This window comes from Amblyomma mixtum, chromosome 6 (genome assembly GCF_055824585.1).
Source record: "Amblyomma mixtum isolate Tamu chromosome 6, ASM5582458v1, whole genome shotgun sequence".
Taxonomy (NCBI): Eukaryota; Metazoa; Arthropoda; class Arachnida; order Ixodida; family Ixodidae; genus Amblyomma; species Amblyomma mixtum.
In genome coordinates this window covers 110,253,580-110,275,409 of record NC_143017.1, presented here as the reverse complement: position 1 = coordinate 110,275,409, position 21,830 = coordinate 110,253,580, and the positions used below count along the sequence as shown (strand labels likewise).

Here is a 21,830-nt window from a genome sequence, read left to right as displayed (position 1 = left end):
ACCTGTGTGAAATTTTCAGAAGTGGTCAACATGGCCAACAACGCGCTGGTCCTGTCGTGTTTGTCTCTTTTGTCCAAGTCTTTTGCGCCGTTTTCCTGTTGAATCATGAACCAACTAGCCCAAACTAGAGTTCTTCGTGACTACTACTAAGGACCAACATTGAAGAACAGCTCAGTATACCCAAAATACATAGTTAATTGTACGCCAAGATATCGTATGTGGGATAAACGTCTTGGAGCTGCATGCAAGTTGTAATAGTCCGGTGCTCTGAATGTCAACGTGAAGAAATTAAAAAAAAGTGCGGGCAAACGGCGAGAGTAACCATGACTGGTAACACAACTCTGCTCCCGGGTGCATACAGGGTCTGTTCTGAAAGTAGTAGGACTGCTTTTTTCCTGGGAGAACGGGAGGACGAGAGGCGGTCTGCGCGTGCAGGATCGTTGAAGGGGGATGTTGGGAATGCTGGGGAAAATCGGCAGTCGGCTCTCGGCCGTTGAAGAGAGGAGGTCGCTTGTACTGTGAACCCCTGTCGAAACGTCTCGTCACGCAGAATCACAGAGCGTTTACTGGACGAGTAATACGCCATCAAATTTTGTGTAAATCTTGGTAAAACGGGCAAAGAGACTCAGGACATTATTAAGGAGGCCTACGGTGACGCTGCCATGGGTAGATCAGGTGTTTTTTGAGTGCCACAAGCTGTTCCGAGAAGGTCAGGAAAGAGTGGAAGACGACGACCGCTCTGGACGCCCATCGACCAGCAAGACCAACGAAAATGTGTAGCGAGTGAAACATTTACTGAACAGTGATTGTAGGATGAGTATTAGAATGACTGCTGATGTCTTGAGCATTCCTCAAACCTAAGTTTTTGAGATCGTGACAGAAAACTTAACCATGAGGAAAGTGTGCGCGAAGTTGGTGCCGGGAGTGTTGTCAGAGGAGCAAAAGGCCAACCGGAAAGTGATCTGCCAGGATCTTCATCATGTGAATGGGGACCCTGATTTTTTGCCCAGCACAAGGCGGCAACGCTGCCTCAGGCCCCCTACAGCCCCGACTTGGCCCCGCCATACTTTTTTCTATTCTCGAGAATAAAATCGACGCTCAGGGGGAAACATCACGGATCGGTAGAGACTTCAACAGGCCGTGACGAGGGAGCTCAACACCGTTCTGGTCCAGGCGTTCCTGGAGGCGTACGAAAACTGGAAAACTCATTGGCAGCAGCGTGTAGGTGCGGAAGGGTGCTACTTTGAAAAATTCTAATCGTTTGTACTATTTTCTTGAATAAATTTTATTTAAAAAAATGAGTCCTACTACTTTCAGAACAGACCATGTATTATTAAAGCCCAGTTGCCCTTCCCGCATCCGAGCTTCGGCTCACGTCCGCTATGGTAACTCTCGTGCCTAAAGGTGCTTTAGGCTAAGGGGAAGGAAGAGTGGCCTGGGTGGTAAGTTCCCACACTAGCCCAGGCCGCTACCATTTGTGAGGGCAAGTTCCCTGAGCCGGCATGCCAGGCATGTCATGCGCAGTGGTATGGCTTGGCGCGTCTGAGAATACGTGACGAGAGCATCCCGGCAGCCGAGAGGCTGTCGGCCCAAGCGACAAGCAGGGGCTTCTTCCGGAGTGGCGGGACCTTTGCTACTGACACCCTTGTGTCTTGGATTTGCAGTGCTATGGAATGTCCTGAAATCCCACACAGTGAGGGCAGCACATGCCCTCAGCCTCGGCCCGTGTGTTCTGTGTGGCAGTTCAGGGTTGTCTGTCTTGCCGAGTGAGACAGCTTGGTTGGGATGACAGCCACGATACTCGAGGTTGGTGTCTGAGTGGCTCACCTGTCAGGTCATGACATGGTCCCTATAAGCAGGGTCCAGCTTGATGCAGGGGGCTACCTTTTCGTTTGCCCTGGGTGGTGTAGATCGCTTGTCCCATGTCGATGGAAGTCCGAAACCTTCCATTGATGTGGCCGCGGGCCATGAGCCTGTGGGTTGAGGGCACTGGAATCCCGCGGTGTACTAAAGGTACAAGTAGCCTAGGCATATTCGGCGACCAAAGATGGAACCCCAGCTGCCTCTGATGCAGAAAGCAGAAATCCCTTGGATACACGCTGGTCTCCTATCGTCTACCTGGTGTCTGCTGCTGTGGTTTTGTCTTCGGGAGACGTTCCTGGACCCAATTGGTACAGCTGCCAAGACTTCAGCAGGAACTCAGTCTCCAAGATAGGCACCAACGCTGAATGAAGTGAATATGTTGCGGCGCAGTGGGACACTTAATGTCCAACCGGCGGGAGGCGGAGAGGACCGCAAAATAAAATTAGTCAAATGGTTCGTCATCTAATTAGTGACGCACATGAATGGATTAACACGATTAGTAGGTGCCACAGTGGATTATTTCAACCACCTGGGGTTCTCCCATGCTCTGACATTACACAGCACACAGGTGTTTTGCATTTTGCTTCCATCAAAATGTCCACTGTGTCTGGGACTTGATGCTGTGACATTGTGGCCACTGAGTCTGACAGCTTACTCTGCTATTAACAACATACACAAGTATAGTCTGGCACGCAACGAAACGATTAGCTTTAGCAGCTCTCCACAGACTTTGCTAAGTGTAGCCTATTGGCTTAGGATAACCAAGTGCTACTGGCAAAATTAAGAAAACAAAAGGCAAATGATGTGATGAGATAGAACGCTTGCTCATGCGCGAGTCTAAAAACTGAACAAGAGCAAAAAAATCTAGACTTTCACCACAATTAAGGTTTGGTTTATTGGGGTTTAACGCCTCAAAGTAACTCAGGCTATGAGGGAGGCCGTAGTGAAGGGCTCCGGAAATTTCGACCACCTGGGGTTCTTTAACGTGCACTGACATCGCACAGCACACGGGCCTCCAGAATTTCGCCTCCATCGAAATACGGCCGCCACGGCCGGGATCAAACCTGCGTTTTTTGGGTCAGTAGCCGAGCGCCACAACTACTGAGCCATCGTGCGGGGCGCGCCACAATTAAGTGCATTTCATTTGGAGCATTGATGAACATTTTAAAAGAAGGAAAACGTGCCAGGGTGTAATATTTGATGCCCACCACTATATTTTAGTGCCTATATTTTAGGCTGTTCAGATCAAGGTCACAGGGTCGATCCTGGTCGCATTTCAGTAAAGGCGAAAAGCACTGAGTGAGCTGTGCAATCTCAGTGCACATTACAGAACCCCAGGTGGTTGAAATTAATCTGGAGCGCTCCACTGCAATCCCTCAAGTAGACCATATGCAGCTTCAAGATATTGAACTCAAATATTATACTGCAATGTTTAACAGGATGATGCACACACATTTATTTATGTAAGGGGAAACCACTTCCCCCTCAATCCCACACCACATGTGCTGTTGTATCGAAAGGAAGTGATGTACCTAGTAATATTGCAAGAGCAAGCCAGCATGTAATCTGGTAAATGTGAACTATGCTATAAAATGGTCACTAGCTTCAGTATGCGGAAACTTCTGCGTGGAGTAAACAAAGAAAGGCAGGAAGCCATCTGTGCTTGTTGCATAGGTTCAGTGGCTCGCAGCAGGTGAAACTTTGGAACGCGTGAATAAAGACACGCGCACCGTGACGAGTGACGCCTTGCACCGTCGTAGCATGACAAAAAAAAAAGTGAGGGTCACACAGTACAAATAAAAATCGAGAACAGAAAAGTCTGTTGTACCGAGAACACTTGCCACGTTTTGTTGACACAGACTGCAGTCAAACGGAGAAAGAAAAAAAGCGTCGACAGGCAACTGTCAATGGCCGCAGTGTCGCGACGGTCCGTCAGGGCTCTGCAGGCTTCTTAGCGGAACCTTCCTTGGCGTCAGCCTTCTTAGGAGGAGGAGCCAGGCTCTGCAAGTACTCGTGAAGGTGACCACTGTTTCTGGTGGTTAAGATGATGTCCTCGACAGACACGGTAGTTCTGCGGCAGTGCCGCGACACCATTTCAAGGTCGCGGGCTAAGCGGCAAACTTGACCGTACACCAGTTCGGATACAGTAGCCACCGCCAGCTGACTCACGCGAAGACCTCCGTCTTGCTCGGCCATTGACTCGCAGATGCGTCCCACGGTGTAGTGCACGGCAGCCTTGAGGGTCGCCTCTAAGCTGAGCCGCTCCGCTTCGACGGTATCCTGAGGCATTGCGTTGACTGCGTGACCACGGCACTGCCGCTTGTAGCCGCTATAAAAGAGAGGCAGCTAATCGACGCCGAAATCAATAGCGCGATAGTACAAACAGAAATTATGACACCTCCGCAGTTTTCTGTAGGTTCAGCGAATCTACAAACGATGGCAGAGACCACTTCGTACAGTTCGCGCGCTCACGCCCGAGTTGGATTGGATTGGAATTAGGATTGTTGCTCCGAGGCATTGCTGAGGTGGCTAGCATGGCACAACGCTTTTGAGGTGACAGTCGGCCAGGCCCAGAGTGGGGCTATTGCCCCAGGAGGATGTTTTTATTTTACTCCCTGTTCAGGCCACTTTTAATGCAACAGCAGACTGTAAAGTGGCTTCCATGCCCTCCACATCGCGGCATGATTGCGACGTATATGTGATCAGTGATTTCGGTACACGACATCTTTCGCGCTGCTTTGCTCGATAGAATTTGTACATAAACAAGCGACTCGGAAAAAACAACCGGTCAGCGGTCGAAGAGAGGGCACGGGGTCAAGCGCTTCTTTGCAGGCAATCAGATGGGCACATGACCTCGCATTACCGGGCCTTGCACTGTAGCAAGAGTGGGCTTGCGCCATATTTAAACGACCTGTCATTCCGCAAACTCTCCCCGGCTGGGTGCGAGCATTACCGCGGAAAAAAATTGCATATCCGGCTGCAGCGGCGCGGCGCGCAAATAAGGTTAGTTTTTGTTTCACTTTTGATACCATCGATCAGCGTGAGGGCCTTCGTATCATGCTTCGTATCTCAACTTTCTCTAGTTCTACTTGCATATTTTTGCAGCTACTCCCACATTCAACTGTTGAATGTGCCGCAATAAATTTAAATTGCAAGTAAGCGCTTGTCCGCGTGTCGGCGCTGGTTCGTTTGTCGCCGTTTCTGTGGCTCGTTACAATAATTATGTGATATCCCCAAGTTTCGTAGGCATAAAATGTTTTTTAGTAAAACAAAAGTAAAAAATAGTGCCACTAATTAATAGTTTTATTAAGTTTTTAAACTATTATCATGCTATTATCTATGCATTGTAGTCTTGATGAGCACAGTGGCACCATGACACGATCTGCAGACACTGGGCAGTCTGGCACCCTTGTGTTTTAAATGACTTGCGGACTGTTTCTGAATCGCGCGAAGTAACTCGTTATAGTGTCTAAAATGGATGAAATTGGCGTCGTCACGAATGAAAAAGTAAGCGATCTGTTCTCTTACTCGCCTCACTTTTTGTGTAAGTCCTGGAGACAACCCCCACATGGCAGTGAGCTTTTTTGTACGCTCGTGTCCGTTGCTAGCCTTTAGGTCCTTAATTTTGCTTACGTGCAACCCGGCGTCAGTTTCGCGTGAATAGGCGTTTTCAGGAGAAGGTTCATTTAGAATTCTTATTGCTTCGCGTGAAGCTGTACAGTGTCTAAAGCGATTTCATGTAGTACTACGTCGCATGTTACCTTTCTTCCGACGACTCCTTGAAACTTCGGTCACTTGTCAGCTGAATAGTCAGCGACGACTAACTTCTGTTGTACCGAATGCTACGTTATTTTATCGGATAACTTGTGCATCTGCGAAGTGGTGCAGGCATCAATTTCACACCTTCGCCTCGGCAAGGCTAAAATGTATCGCTCCTGTTCTTCCACCAAACCTATCAAAACCACTTACTGGCTTGCGTTCGTTACTGATCTACTCAAGATTCTAGTGTGAACTTACCTTTATCGATTGAAAACGAAGATGCCACATCCAGTGTGTGCGCCGCAAATTGTGAGCCAATGATTTCGAGTTACTCATTGCAGTGCATACCTTTTTGCTTCACACACAGGAAGAAGTACTCAACTTGGAGCCGAAGCTGACTGGCTCGGACGAACACGATGCTGAAGACTTTTACATCAAATACAAGGTGTGTTCAAGTCATTCGTACTTTATTTAGTGAACAGATGAGGCTTTCTTGCCTCCTTCGAGCTTTGAGAAGTGAAAAGTTGTGTGCTGCAGTATGAAGGCTGCAGGTTGTGTCTGGTTCTGAACAAGGTGACCACATCTTAGTGAGAATGAAAAGTGAAAAGAAGTGGCGCCTCAAACTTTTTCAGAGGTTTTCTGCTATATTCCACAATATTGTGAAGTATTTTGCGACGGCATTGCTCATGTTGTTGTTGCTGTCTGCGATTTCTTCCTTATATGTGCACATCCGTAGTGGGTACCTCAGTTGGAAAGACAAAAATAGCAAAGTAAAATTCTTGGCTAGTTAATGATACCTTAAGACAGACCTATAGTGCAGAGCTCAGAGACGAAGTGAGAAGAAAAAAAGGATGAAGGATGTGCTAGCTGACAACTGAAATTTTATTCGAAGTGACCTCCTAAAAGAAACTATTATACATTCCCAGCTGGTTCATAAAAGCATTTAAGTGTTAAGCAGTATGACTTGTGACTGGAGGACAGATGTTATGGTAAAAAGATTAACTGTGGAAAGCAAAAACTTTCGCATCATATCTTCTGTGAGGCTTGAGATCACCCAAAAGCAGGAACACAGACTTGATGGCAATAAAGCGTCTTGTGACAGAGCTAAGTGCCTACCCTGCAGCCTTGAATTATTCTCAGTTTTCATTGGTGAAGGTCTCTGGGAAGTGTGGGGTTCTATCCCTATTGCCTCTGGGCACCCACCGGCTTCCAATGGGTACAAGCTTTCCCCTGTTCTGGTGCTGTGCATCTCCGGAGCGGAATGCTTGGAAAATGGGTCTCTTGACTCCACCTTGTGTAGAAGAAAACACCTTGCGTCATAGCACTCTTTGGCCAAAGCTGCCCATGCACCATAAAAACTCATCATCTCTGGGGGCTTTTCCTGTGGTGCTGAAAAAATTTGCACTTGCAGTGGCAATTTGAGATGACAGCTATGGTTATGTGCCTTTGTGATGTGAACTCTGCAGGGCACAAGCTAGTGTAATACTATTTTTGTTTAACTTGTCAGTGCACTGTCACTTGCCTGATGGCTTGGCTATTTTGCATCAACTACTCACTGCCCAATAAAGGGTTTGCTTCATTCAGAAACTTGACATGTAAGAGTACAGTTTTGGCCAGTTTTTTTCAAATAATGCATCATCCCAAAATTTGCCAACCTTGGCTTCATTGTCGAGATTTACTATACTCGTTTATGTTTGCAAAACAGGTGTAGTTGTGATACGTGCATTTGCTTCTTTTTTTCTAGATGCTGAATGAGTAATCACAGTGCATTTCTCTGTGGAGCTTTTTTTTGCTCTGTCATGGTGATAGTGTTTTAGCCGGAATAGTAAGCAATTGTTAATGGGCAGTCTGGGCTTGGTGCCTTTATTTCTCTCTCCTTTTCCACGCCCTGGTGGCCTGATGCAGAAGCTGGAGCGGCAGCTGGAGTTCCTGGCCGTCCAGGAGGAGTACATCAAAGACGAGCAGCGCAACCTGAAGAAGGAGTACCTGCATGCCCAGGAGGAGGTGAAGCGCATCCAAAGTGTGCCTCTCGTCATCGGCCAGTTCCTGGAGGCTGTGGACCCGCACACGGGCATCGTGGGCTCCACGACGGGCTCCAACTACTACGTCCGCATCCTGTCCACTCTGGATCGGGAGCTGCTCAAACCTAGTGCTTCGGTAGCCCTCCACAAGCACAGCAATGCCTTGGTTGACGTGCTGCCTCCAGAGGCAGACAGCTCCATCTCCATGCTGCGAGCAGGTTGGCACGCTTCGCTCTGCCATTTTGTAGCCATTTACTTTTGGGACAGCCCATGCTGACAGGCTGAATGTGTGGGCAGTAAGACAGCATGAAATCAGACAAGGAACTGGAGGGAGACAGACAAGGGCATGTGCTTAATTCGCATGCTGCTTTCTTTGTGAAAAGACAGTTATCAAAGATTTCGGGCAAAAATAAAAGGGCCTCTCATGCGTGTACACTAGCACATGAGCATTGTTATCATTGTAGGGCCCGTGCAGCTTTCTCTGGCAAAGTTTCAAAATGTTTTTTTGGTCATAAAAGGGTACTGCCTCATAATCTTCCCCGAAAATGCTTTACAAAGTGGTTGTGTCAAAGGAGTTGTAAAGAGCCAAAAGTCTCTTTCACAGCTTTTGAGGCTTTCCCTCTTCTGCCACCATTTGGATCTTTAAAAAATCTCTGGCTATGCCATTGTGGGTGATACTTCTGTTACTGACACATATCGTGATGTCTTTCCTTTGCTTTCATTTCATTTCAGTCAGTGCGTGTGACCGTAGCATGCATTTTCTGTGTGTTACTTGGGCGTTTGTCACGCTGTCCATGGGCTGCCAGTGTCTGTTTTTGACACCGAAGGAAGTCTGACAATCAACTATGGCAGCGACCTACTGTCAGAGAATGGGCCTCACGTTGTGTAAGAGGTATTGGGGTTGAATCCCAGAGCTGCCAGGAATCTGCCAGTTTTTGTGTCATTTGAAAGTGTCAAAATTTGTCCCAGTGCAGAGAAACCAGTCAAACTAACGCACAAGGAAACCTGTTGGGATCAGCGAGATGAAACATATTTGATGTGAACAGCGTGATAATGATGACAGGTGTGCATGAGAAACAGGAGAGGTCTGTCATCTGTATCGCACTATTATGTTGCAAAATGTTATCACAGGACATTACTAGTGTTATCACATGCAGACGAAGCTCATGGCCAGTTTCGCAGCTGCTGTGTTTTGCGAAATGCCTTTGTTGTGGTGCAGACGAGAAGCCTGACATCAAGTATGCGGACATTGGTGGCCTGGACATCCAGAAGCAGGAGATCCGGGAGGCAGTGGAGCTGCCCCTGACCCACTTTGAGCTGTACAAGCAGATCGGCATTGACCCGCCCCGGGGAGTGCTCATGTACGGCCCACCCGGCTGCGGGAAGACCATGCTGGCCAAGGCCGTTGCCCACCACACCACTGGTGCGTGTGCCACTGTCTGATTGCACGCAGCCACAGTGATGATGTGAGCCACCACGGTGTGATGCTGCTTAGTCTGATCACTGCATCTGGTGTCAACATTAGTGTGCTTTCCATGTTTTCCAGTCTGCAGTCTGTTGACAATGTGTCCTTAACAGTGTTTAACAGCTTCTCACTGTGCTTACTGAATTTCGAAGCCTATGGCTTAGAGAGCACTGCCATTTCAGACAATTATATACGTGTCATTCGTCTGTATATATATACTCCTCACTGGCAGACCTCAATGTGACGCCAGTTTTCCCGACATTTGTACCAAAATTGTGACGCATCCGTTCGTCGTACAGCATTCCGGGTGCTGTCATGCATGCGCGTGCTTGTGTATGTGGGGGGGTGAGGAGTGGTGTGTGTGTGGGTGGGTGGGTGTTTGTACCCAGGGACAGTAATGCTTTCGCATTCCGACACATGAGCAGTCTTGTGTCTCTGCCGAAATTTTTTTCAGTTTCATTATATCCAGGTTGTCTGAATTGTTTTGAAGCATGCAATCTGGTAATGAATCAAATTCTGCTGGCACCTCTCTTTGTTCTCTAAAAATTTCATAGTTGTGACTTCATTAGTAACAAAATTTTTTTAAGACCCTCTTCCCCCTAAGGCATGAATGACTACACAGTGATGTTCAGTCAAAAAGCCAGACTGTGTAACCTTCTTAATGTTATCGATGGCAGAGTGTTGTGTGCAGGTCCTTTCAAGCTGACTGTAGCCACTTCTTGCTGTGGACCGTTTTCAGAGTGCATTGAGATAAATCAGATGGATTGGATGTGCATTGGTGTCAGCGTGTCGTGCCTTCTCTCTCTTGCAGCGGCCTTCATCAGGGTGGTGGGCTCGGAGTTTGTGCAGAAGTACCTGGGGGAGGGTCCCCGTATGGTGCGAGATGTCTTTCGTCTGGCCAAGGAGAACGCGCCTGCCATCATCTTTATTGACGAGATTGACGCCATCGCCACCAAGCGGTTCGATGCACAGACCGGAGGTACGCTCTTCACAGGTTTCCCAAGCCATGAGCAATGTGGTTTCACGTCAGTGTGCACTGTCATGGGCAGTCTCTGAATGGGCTGGCTTTTTTTTTACCTTGTAGCTGGTAGGGAGCAAAGGGGTGTGCCATATGAATTTCAGTTATTTCTGTGCTTTGTGGCGTCAGTCACTCAGATCTATTTTTTGCTACGAGTTCTTAAATTTAGCTGCTGAGGAAGCACACTTATGCACCAGTTATAAGAGTAGGTGCAAACGTAACAGTGAACAACAAAGTTTTTACAAATACAGACCATGGAACGCAGCAAGAAAATGCAGCAGTGGAAGTTTGCAGTTTTAGTTTTGGAGGCGGCTGTGGGGGAATGACTCTTAAAGCTTCAGTGGAAGTTCAGACCACTGAACAGCACCTGGGATAATTTCTTGGGCTATTTATTGCCCAGTTTAAAAAGGAAGTCATCCTTAATCGGACATGTAAAAGTTACTTGGGAAGCTTGCTTTAATTGCTGCATCTTTAGTGGCTTTGTAGTGCCTTATTGTAATGCAGAGCCCAGGTCTTGAAACTGATGCAAACAGGGCTGGTACAGAACACTGCTGCTGTAGAACATTGATGATACGAATCATATGGAGTTGCAAAATATAAATTCTTATCATTTGAAATTTGTATCATCACTAAACGGTTGGAATCCGCATGTTGAATTGTGAGAAACTGGTTCACGAAACTTAATTTGTGGCTGGAAGCATTTATTTATTTATTTTATTTTTGTGGGGTCATCTGCAGGGCATTTTTTAACGTATAAATGCCTGATACTGGCTGATGTGCTTTCCTGAACACTCCTGATGCTTGCAAAACTGAACCTACATGCATGTACTGTTAGCATCAAATGAAACATGAACAAGACAGTTGAAATGTGTACAGCATTATGGGCAGATCTTGGTTCAGGGGAACTTAATATTAGCACAGGTGATTTCCATTTCTAAGGCACGGAAATTTTAACAGACCATTGCTGTATTTGCTCTCAAGCAGCTGATATTTTTGTGCCTTTGTGTTCATGTTTGGGCTGTCCTGTTTGCGTTTCATTTGACGCTGGTGGCATATATTCATGTGGGCGGGAACAACAGCAGAAATGCTTTCTCTGCCCAGTGCTTGCAGACATATACTGTGCGACTGGAGATTGCCGCTTTAGCAATGTGTAGGCAGTGTGGGCAGGCTACATCTTGATGCAGCCTGCAGGTTTGACACCTTCACCTGCTCCACTCCTTCCACACACATTTTCTCGGCTGTGCTCTTACAACGATGATTATTGTGCCGTCAGCAGCCGAATGGTGAAGAAGATATCATTGTGTTTGTCGCCTTCTTGGAAGGGCTGTGATTGAATAAGAATATGGCGCCTCGGCCAGTGGCAGTTATGAGTATGAGGAGGGGACGTGGGATGGGTTGAGAGGGCAAACTGCGCGTGAAACTTGTGGGCTGGTTGGCTGGCTGGCCGATTCACAAGGTGAACGTGCATGGTGGAATGTGGTTGGCACAGCGTACCCTTGGCTGAACGCCAGCGTTCAGGGGAGTGTTCGAAATACCCAAAGTTTTGTGCAGTGTGCATTGTTTGTAATTCATCCGTGCAGTTTCATCAGTTTGTATCCTACCGAAATTTGTATCAGCTCTGATGGTATCATTGAGATTCTATACTGTGTACCGTGTTTACACGTATATAACATGACCACGAATATAGCGTGAGGGGGACTTTGAGACTGCAGTAAAAAAAAAGTTATTGCGATTATAACATGGCCTCATCCTCTTCAAGCCAGCTGTGGCCGAGAGCCTGAAAAAAACCGGAGACGGCAAGCAAATTTACATTATCAATGGATATGTCGGTATTATTTGAGAGGAAGCATTTAAGAAATGTGCGCGTAATTTTTGAGCGGAGCAAAGCCTGCTGTGCATTAACACAGCAGCAGTTGCCAGCACTGTGCCACTGCTTCGTTGTGTTTCATACTGCCCAGTCCTGTGCCTGTTCACGCTTCTTTTTTTTTTTTTCCTTACTCCACTCAACCCTTTCGATGCCTTCTCTTTCTCAACAGCCTGTGCCATCTTCTTTCCACACTTATAGCCCCCTTCTAGGCCGGTGTACACCCTCCCAAACTAAGGTTGTTTTAAAGTTGGCTTCTCTTAGCAGCTCGCGAGTATGACAGTGAAGGTCGCTGTAGCCCTTTTAAGCAGAGAGAAAAATTAAAATCTCAATATATTTGTACCTTGGCTCTGAATATAAGAAGAGATGCAATCTGATGACTATGAACTGACTTAAGTTATTCAGTCAAACCTCGTTACAACGAACATGGATATTACGAATTATTGGCTGTATTGAACTGTTCGTGAATATTTTCAACAAACACATGCATTTCTTACTTTATATATTGAACGCGATTTGCCATAGAACGGATATATCGAACTGTTGAGCACCAATCTGCACTCGGTCGCATGGCAGGTGGCAAATTTTGCCTCGCTAAACGGGGGACTGGTGGTGGAGCAGCAAGCATGCGAGCCACAGTTCACACATTATCTCGCTTTGCCAATAGCACCACAGAAGATATAGCGTCGAGAAAAGCTGCTAGCCAGGTAGTCGGCACCTGACGATAGTTCCCTGGAACCAGCGACATGATCAGTTGTTGCAGCTTTCTAGCAGCCATTCTCTGCTCACATCAACTATAATGGATAGAGGTAGTGAAAACGGTGACAGCTTTCTTCCTGGCGTCAGGTTTTTTTACATGACACCACTGTAATGTGAGGAAGCCACCTTTGTTGGCGTTGGATCTGCCGCTGCGTGCTGCAGTGCTGTGCGGCGAAGCCAATTTAACTGGCGTTTGCCGCTTGGTTTTTTGGCATCCTCCGCAGTCTTCGTGAGCAGCTTTGAAACGGTGCTACAGTGTCTAGAATAGTACTGTAATGGAGCTGAATCTATGAAAAAGGTGTCTACCTGTTGCTGTTCTTTCGCTGACTTAATTTCTTTCTCCATTGCAAGTTTTTTGGTGACATTTTATGTTACAAATTTCGGCTATACTGAACTTTTTTGCGATTTTTTACCAGGTTGCTATAACGAGGCGCCACTGTATTCATATGAATATGGTACTTGTGTAGTGCTGCCATTACTTTTGCCTGTTTCTTTCATCTGCTTCTTCATCCTCAAGAGCTTGACCTTCTTCCGGACCACCAGCAAACCCTAGTGGATCAGGCACCCCTTTTCACAAAACCTTGGTTCTGGCCTTAAAAAGACACGGAGGGCAACTCTGACCAACTTTTGTCCAGCAGCAAAAGGCTCGTTTATTGCCGATGAAATTTAATTAATTTAAAAGTTTCCCCTCTGCATTCAGACTTGTGGCATCCATACCGAAAAGAGTTACGTGATCTCTGTTTGCAAGTGAATGGCAGTGTTGCCTAGCTTTGGGGATCTGCTTACAAAAAACTGTCTCGAGGCACTGCAGTTTGCTGGTAAAAACGACAAGGTACTAAGTTGTTGGGTGAGTTGGTTCGGATATTCCATGACTACAGCACTTAAAAACGGCCACAGGTGGTGGCAACACCTTGTTTTTGTTTTGTGGCTTTTTTTTTTTTTTGCTTGTTAAAGCTCCGTGTTCAATGAAGGGAAGGATCTTGTCATTAGAATGCGATAATCTGTCGATGTAGGCCGACCGTGACTTTGTCCTCAGTATACTAGTTCTCTGGGGCCAAAGCGTAGCAGCAAGTATGCTGTGTCATTTCACGGTACCAAAGTGGACTTTATGTTTCTTTGCTGGCTCACTGCTTGGCTGCCTACTTGGACTGCCCTTGACATGCAGAATAACTGGTGTGGTGAAATTGTTTCTCTCGCAGCGGATCGAGAAGTGCAGCGAATCCTGCTGGAGCTGCTGAACCAGATGGATGGCTTCGATCAAACAACCAACGTCAAGGTAGGCAGGGCACTTGCACGTGCAGTGCTTTAGCAGGGCTCCTTGGCTATCGCTGGTGCCAACCACTTCATGGCAAATCAACACACATCTAAGTACATAGCACACAGAAAATGGAGCAACAACAACAAAAAAAGCACAGTGAAAAAACAGCACAGTGAAAAAAACAGCGTGGTGACAGAACAAGTCACTGCATGAGGTAGCGTATGCTGGATTTGTGAATCATTTTTTGAGCAATATATATTGATTTTGTTATTACATTTACTCGCTCTTACAATTTTTTTCTGTGCATGACAGAAGTGCAGCCGATCCCAGATAAATCACACTCAAAGGGGATCATGAAACAGTTCAATATGTCAGTAATTCAATATATAAAAATGGCTGTAGATAAGCTTATTTGTAACCTAGAAGCAAGAATGTGTTGCGCCCATGCTAGCGACACTTCCTGCAGTAACATGCTGTTTGCCAGCATGCTGGCTGCGCACTGCTAAGCTTTGCTAGGACTAGCCTGCTTCGCATGAAGACCGCAGCGGATGGTGCTTTGAAACTAGCCTAGCCACTGCCCATCATGAGAAGCCTAATCCTGTTACCAGTGCACTATATAGAGAGAATAATCTCTTCTTGAAATTAAAGTAAAGGTACGGTTGGTTTCCGCTATGCCTTTGGCAGCAAAGCACTTCCAGGCAAGCCCCTCCGCTGTTCTTCGGTCAGTTAGATTGGCTTCACCTCATGACAAGCTGTGCACCAAATGCTACCGTGACAGGAGTGCCGCCAGGAAAATGAGCACAGGAGACTGAAGGCTACCTCTCAAGCACACCCCATGTTCACCTCGTCACGTGCCAACTTTTCTCTGCGCGCGAAAAGTGATCGCACAGCGCTGTTAGAAGTGCCACTCTCAAGGGTGCAGCACGCCATCTGATGTGTCGAATGTTCTGGTGAACGGTAGTTCAATTAAGGCAAACAACAATGCTATGCTTTTGCATGGAGTTTTCAAGGGGATGTTCTGACTGTTTCAGCACAAGCAGTAATTCGATTTATCTCGTGTAGACTTATTTATGTGAACGTAAATGAAAATCAGAGTGACTGCACAGCACTATGACAGAATAGTGGGGCAAGAAAAAAGATGCCAAATGGTGTTATGGGAGCAGGAGACATACTTTAACGATTACTGAAGGTGTTTGCCTGGTAGTCTATCTGGCAGGCTACTCCAGATATGAGTGAAAAGGATGAAATATATGCTCACAAAACTCTCGCGGGCAGACACAGACACATGCATGCACATAGGATTTTGAAGGGGGCATGTATCAAACTGTTGTTAAAAAAATTTAACGCTGCTTTCATTCCACGTAACGCTGAAGCTCTATCTTGGTAGCCTACTTTTGGTCAGTCTCAGGCTAGTCGCAGTCTCCATACTTTGTGTCAGCAGCTAACCTTGGCCTGGTTGGCCAGATCATGTGGGACCCATAATGTGTGGAGCATTTTTGACCGCTTATGCAGCGAGAAAAATGGAGCCATCTAAAATGGCTTGTATGCAGTATGATAAAGGTTCAAGGATGTGTCTTGATTGTGAAAGGCAGCCAGATGATTGCCGTATGATGCCGCGCATAAGTCAATGTTTTTTTTTTTTAATGTCTTTCCAAAGTTGGGGGGTCGACTTATAATCGGAGTCGACGTATATGCGGAGTCTTAGTCGGCCTATATACGGGGTCAAAAGTAATTTGGACCAAGTAGCGGATGATATCACGCCCCGTGCGATCGTAATTCCATAATAGTTGTCAGACACAGTGCGAAAGTGGATCTGCTTAAAAAAACTTGAATTTAATTTAGATATGCACCAAAGGTTTGTTTTAATATGATAGCAACTTGTTATCGACAAACCAACGGCAGCACTGGCTCATAAGATGTCCTCACAAGCGACGACGATTTGAGATGTCTCGTGAACAAATAAATGTTTCTTTATGACTCGGCCTTCTGAAAAACTTTTTTGGGCAAGCTAGGACTGCAGGGTGTGGCAGCGTCGACCTAAATTTGGAGTCTATACTTTTTTTGCACAAAGGGGGCCGCGAGTTGGGTGTACTTATAATCGGAGTCGACTTATAATCAGCAATATACGGTACTTTTTGTTGTGGTGGCTTCTTACATGCTTGTAGTATGTTCATGCGATAACACTGTTCAGTTTGTTTGCTGTGCTGTACTGTGCTGTCTGTTGCCATGGTGTTTCTTTTTCTGTCGCTCCTTATTTTCGCAGCAAATTTTTTAGCATACTTTATTTTTGCATGTTACTTGCTCATTCTGCTGCTTTTTTTGTGCACTCTGATGCATGCCGTTTTGTCATTTGCTGTTGTGTTTTGTTCCAAATAGTAGCTGCACATGAACACCTCAGTACTGTGGTGATTGTAGAATCATCGTCAAAGACTCCATTGGAAATGGCACGCTCCACCTTTGATGCCCTGATGTGCCAGCAGCGGCAGTGACATTTGGGCATGTGTGCTCTGGTGCAGGTAATAATGGCAACAAACCGCGCGGACACGCTGGACCCCGCGCTGTTGCGTCCTGGCCGACTGGACCGCAAGATTGAGTTCCCCCTGCCAGATCGTCGACAGAAGCGCCTCATCTTCTCCACTATCACGGGTCGCATGAACCTCAGTGACGAGCTCGATCTAGAGGACTATGTGGCGCGGCCGGATCGCATCTCAGGTGCCGACATCAATGCCATATGCCAAGAGGTACACTTGCTTCTTTCTTACACTCTCTTCCCTACTGTGACAGACATTTCAGTGTGCAAAAGTGACAAGAGGAAAGAGAAAGGCGCAAAAACACGAAAATTCAGATTTTAACTGCACATAACAAAACGTATTAAATTCTTGCTGGAGGATATTTGTGAAGAGGCGTCCTTTAACATGCTAGGCATACCGCAACATTATTGAGAGCTCCTATCAGTGTCCTTTTAAATAAATAAGTGGAGCTAATATCCCTACCATGCGCAACAAGCAGGCAGACTTCTGAATTAGCACTGAAACTTGTGGCTATGCCCATGGGCGTCCGGAAGGGGGGGCAAGGGGGGGCGGTTGCCCCCCCTTGGAATTACGGATATTATTTATGCACTAGTAGAAAACAACTACATAGCTGCCGCCTCCCCCATAACCGGCCATCGGGTGCACCCCCCTGGAAAAAGTTCTGCGGACGCCCTTGGCTATGCCCATACCTTCACTGGACTTGTGTGTAACCTTGTAGCAAAAAATATGATACGACTGCCGTGACTTAAAGAACTGCAGGGAGCAGTGTCACAATCTTTCCAATTATTCTTCACTATTGTTCAGAGAAATACAGTACTGTGCTTATGATATGACTTGCATTCACAGATTGGCTGAAGCAAGAAAGCTGTTTTTGCCAGTTGAGCTTCATCAAAAAGTTGAGGTGCTAAAAGTATAGACGCAGTGCTTGCACTCTTCCTCGATGCATTTGGAACCTAGCCTGTTGCTGTAGCATAGGTCACCATTTCTTTTTTTTTTTTTAGATTGAAAGCACTATGCATCACAGGACTGGATTGCATGTTGTGGTATTTTGAAGCCAGTGCTTTTCACAAGAAAAACCAAGGAACATTGCAGTCACTGGTTACAGCCGTAGCTCTTGTGCCAGTGTGGTGGTACTGCAGCATGGTAGCTGGCACCTTACCGGTGCGCATTGAACAAGCTGCAGAATCGTGTAGCATGTTGTCCTGTTGATGGCCATTTTTAAAGGTGCACTGAAGAGGAATCTGAACTTGTCTTTTTGCCGCGGGAACTCGATCTACACGTTCCGAGCTTTCTTAGCCCTTTCGGCCCTGGATTTTTTATTTCGGCCGTAGATTTTTTTGCTCCGCGTTTTTAGAATGCCTAAGGCCCCATAACCACGAAGTAAAAATTTAAAGCTTGTGGTGCGAGTATTAACCGATTTACAGGTATGGTGTCAAAATCGGACATCAGGGCTCAATGGGTGTAAAATGCTAGTTGGACCGTTATGGTAACCGCAACCGACAAGAAAGAAAGTAACGAAAAAATTTCTTATTTTGCAGTGTGGAGACCTACAAAGAAGCTTTTTTTTACTTTGTAAGGGATAGATAATCTCGCAGTTTCCACACAAAACTTCGCTCGCTCCTGTTTACCTTGCGTTTTGTATCATACCTCCGCGTTCTTGTTACTGCCAGGCTTGTGTTCCAGCTTGTGTACGTCACATCAACAGCTCACATGTTCAAAACTTGCGTAGCCTTCCTGGAAGGCCACTGTGGTCAAGATAAAGGTTTTCCTCGAATCTGTAATGCCCTCCTCTATCCATCTTCATGAAGCACTTCCGTAGCGCCCAGCGCGAAGGTCGGCAAATCTAAGTCTAAGCTTGCGCACGGCACACTGCATCTCGCTTGCGCTTGTTTTAAAACCAGCTGTTTGCTTTAGAAGAATTCATAAAGTGGAACATAATCTCGCCGTGTCTGTGTCTTGACCGAATGCTGATCCCTACAGGTGACAGGAAACTCCCTCTCATCCATAGGCTTATGAGTTCGGGATATCTCTCGGCCGGGGAGGAAGCAGAAGCTGATTATCAGCACACCAAATACGCTTTCTCAAGAAAACATAGCCAAACACGCTGCATTGATTCGAGCGTCGAGGGCGAGCCACACGTGCTGCACGAGCGGCGGAGCGCGAGTTTCAGTGCAAATACCCCGGTCGCTTCTTGCAGCTCAGTGTCGATGCTCACAGCTCACAGGAAGAGGAGAGAGGTAAAAAAAAAAGCGATAAAAGTGCAAGGTAAGGCGTGCATTTTTTCTCGCTATTCCTTTGGTCAGGTTGCTGTTCGCCGACATCCGCATGGTCATTTCCAGGCTCAATCCGAATATTCACCATGTATGATAGGGAAAATTTCCATTTTCCAATTCATCAGAAAGCAAATTTTAAGATTTTGTCCATTTTCTGTAATGAACATTGATGTCAGCAGTCCAAAAAGACCGTTAGTATAGGTCCATCTGCTAAAAGACTAGCAGATTCTATTCTAAAAAGATGACCTATCATCACTGAATGGCCACCGCTGGCAACCGTTGAGCCCTGATGGTGTCAAAATCGCACATGTCAAAAATGTGTTCAAACGCAGCGTCTACGCATTCAGTAATATTTACGACGAGGATGTGAGCTTGGATAGGCGTTTCACACAACATATAAAAATCTGAGCGCAGAAGAACGAATGGTTAGTGAGATAAAAATGCACAAATTTGCTACACCTCGGCTTCTTCACTCCTTGCCTCCCATGCTGCTACTTCTTCTTCCTTAGACCGCACAGCTCAATGGAAGTCCGTGAACAGCCATGTCGATAGCAGCAGGGATTCCTAAGGAACTATTGTATCAAAAATTAATAGTATTTTCTTCTGTTACTGGGGCGTGAGCGTAATATTTGTGTTGTGGTGTCAATTGACACCGCCAGGGCCGAAAGGGCTAGAAACTGCGATTTACTGCCCTGTGTGGCCGATTTCCCCAATTAAATCGAATTAACGTCCGGCTCCCGCCTTTTTTTTTTTAATTCTGCCTCGTACGGTGGGCGGAGTCGACCAACGCGTGGAGCGCCTTTCACCCAGTCCCATGGCGGCTTGCCGCTCTGCCATCGGCGGAGTAATACGTAGTAGTCCGTAGTAGCAAATAGTCCGAGCGTATTTTTATTTCTTCGGGCTTATTTTGTGGCTATATTAGCTGTGAATGAAACTATTTATTCATGGAAACCTAAAAAACAAAATAAAGCGAAAGCAAAGCCTCCACGGGACTGGGTGAAAGGTGCTCCACGCGTTGGTCGACTCTGCCCACCGTACGAGGCAGAATTGAAAAAAAAAGGCGGGAGCCGGACGTTAATTCGTTTTAATTGGGGAAATCGGCCACACAGGGCAATAAGTCACTGTTTCTGAGAATGCTAGGAACGTGTGGATCGAGTTCCCGCGGCAAAAAGACATGTTCAGAATCCTCTTCAGTGCACCTTTAACACAAGTGGCGAAACCGCCTCTGTCAGCTGTGAATCGGTCCCTGTGGGGGTTGAGGATAGAAAGCTGGGCCGGCAATGTGCATTCTTACCCATAGTTTTAATCTTGAGTGGTCTTGCCCCGCCCACACACTGCGCAGGCTGGCATGCACGCTGTGCGGGAGAACCGGTACGTGGTGCTGGCCAAGGACTTTGAGAAGGGCTACAAGAACAACATCAAGAAGGACGAGTCCGAGCACGAATTCTACAAGTAGCATGGCTGACATAGTTTCATCGAGTAGGCTGGAGGGTGCCACAGTAAAAAGAAGGGGTGGGTGCCCCACACTGACTTTGTTGCTTGGCTCCATTCTCTCGGCTTTCAGCATGCCAGTAGCAGCTGGTCATGCACGCAGTTTTCTTGCTTGGTGGCTGGTTTGTGTTGAATTTCGTGGTCCTGTCGCCCGGGCACTTTCAAATGTCAAGCCTAAAGTTCTGACCGAAACCACAGCCAGGCACTGTTTATTTATTTATTTTATTACCCTTAGGGCCAGAGGGCATTACAGAGGGGAGTGGGTTACACACGAAAGTGAAACAAAAAATACAGCTGTAAATACACTTAAAAATGAGACATAAATTAAGCTCACAGAAAAAACGAACAAACAGATTACGTGAAAAAATTAACAGCGCATATCGCAGAATAAAAACAACAACAAAAAGCAACAGCATACAAGAAAAACAAAAACGACAAGAGAAATCACGTTCAAAAGGCAGTAACATGCGCGCATATAAAACAAGCGGAACAACCGTAAAAAACAAAAAAAAAATGACAGTGTTAAGGATTCCCGAGTTTATGACAGCAGCAGGTTGGTTAAAGCAGATTTAAACGTAGAATTATCAGAAATTTCGACGATAGATCCGGGAAGGTGATTCCAGCTTACTGACGTACTTGGGATGAATGAATTGTGATAATGGTTGTAATTGAAATTGTTACATGTAATTGAAAACTGCAGTTGAATTCAGTGGGGACTGGCAGTCCCATTTGAGCCTGCCAAATGTCACAAAGGAAGTTGACAGTTCTGCCATATCAGCCAATATATTTCTTGCTGTCGGTTGTTTCTTTATAGCTTTCAACGTTGTTTTGGCCAGCATAGACAGGAATGTACGACTTCCACTGAATGACTGTCTAAACGTTCCGTGGATGCAAAGCAGGCTGAAGTGCGCCTTGGTTTACTTGACTGTGCACTGTTCGCTTGTTGCACACGCACACAGTGCAAGACATACAGTGTACAAATTCATCTGGGCCTTGGGGGCCGCCGCGGTGGCTCAGTGGCTATGGTGCTCGGCTGCTGACCCAAAAGACGCAGGTTCGATCCCGGCCGCGGCGGTCGAATTTCTTTGGAGGAGAAATTCTAGAGGCCCATGTACTGTGCGATGTCAGTGCACGTTAAAGAACCCCAGGTGGTCGAAATTTCCGGAGCCCTCCACTAGAGCATCTCTCATAGCCTTAGTCGCCTTGGGACGTTAAACCCCATAAACCAAAACCAAACCAACCAACCAGATTTGCTGTTCCTGTAGTATTTAATCTAATGCTTACCTGGCTTCTGTGAATGTATCATCGGTAAGTCCAAAAAGGCATATTTCTGAGGGCAATAGGGTTTCACTTGAATTTAAGTGAACTATTCTTTGGTTTCTGTAATTATTGGACCTTCCTCTTCCTGCTGGTGTTTGTCTTATTTATTCTCGTTAGTGTGTTGCATTCAGATTGCCCCAGCAAAGTCCACAAAGCAAAGCCTTAAAAAGCCTTGCTCCTGACAGGTGCTTGTAGTCTAAACAGGCCA

General features: G+C 46.4%; 2 protein-coding genes across 2 annotated transcripts; one reads left to right on the top strand and one right to left on the bottom strand.

The window, feature by feature from the left end:
• Positions 1-1,334: 1,334 nt before the first annotated feature.
• LOC149340023 (centromere protein S-like) lies at positions 1,335-4,335 on the bottom strand. Its single transcript, XM_089550623.1, has one exon. The coding sequence runs from the start codon at positions 4,150-4,152 to the stop codon at positions 3,796-3,798; it is 357 nt and encodes a 118-aa protein (XP_089406749.1). The 5' UTR covers positions 4,153-4,335; the 3' UTR covers positions 1,335-3,795.
• An 880-nt stretch (positions 4,336-5,215) lies between these two features.
• Positions 5,216-20,341, top strand: LOC149340022 (26S proteasome regulatory subunit 6B). Its single transcript, XM_089548766.1, has 8 exons — positions 5,216-5,370; positions 5,990-6,067; positions 7,528-7,861; positions 8,863-9,066; positions 9,920-10,087; positions 13,949-14,025; positions 16,524-16,748; positions 20,154-20,341. The coding sequence occupies exons 1-8, from the start codon at positions 5,338-5,340 to the stop codon at positions 20,265-20,267; spliced, it is 1,233 nt and encodes a 410-aa protein (XP_089404892.1). The 5' UTR covers positions 5,216-5,337; the 3' UTR covers positions 20,268-20,341.
• The last annotated feature ends 1,489 nt before the right edge of the window (positions 20,342-21,830 follow it).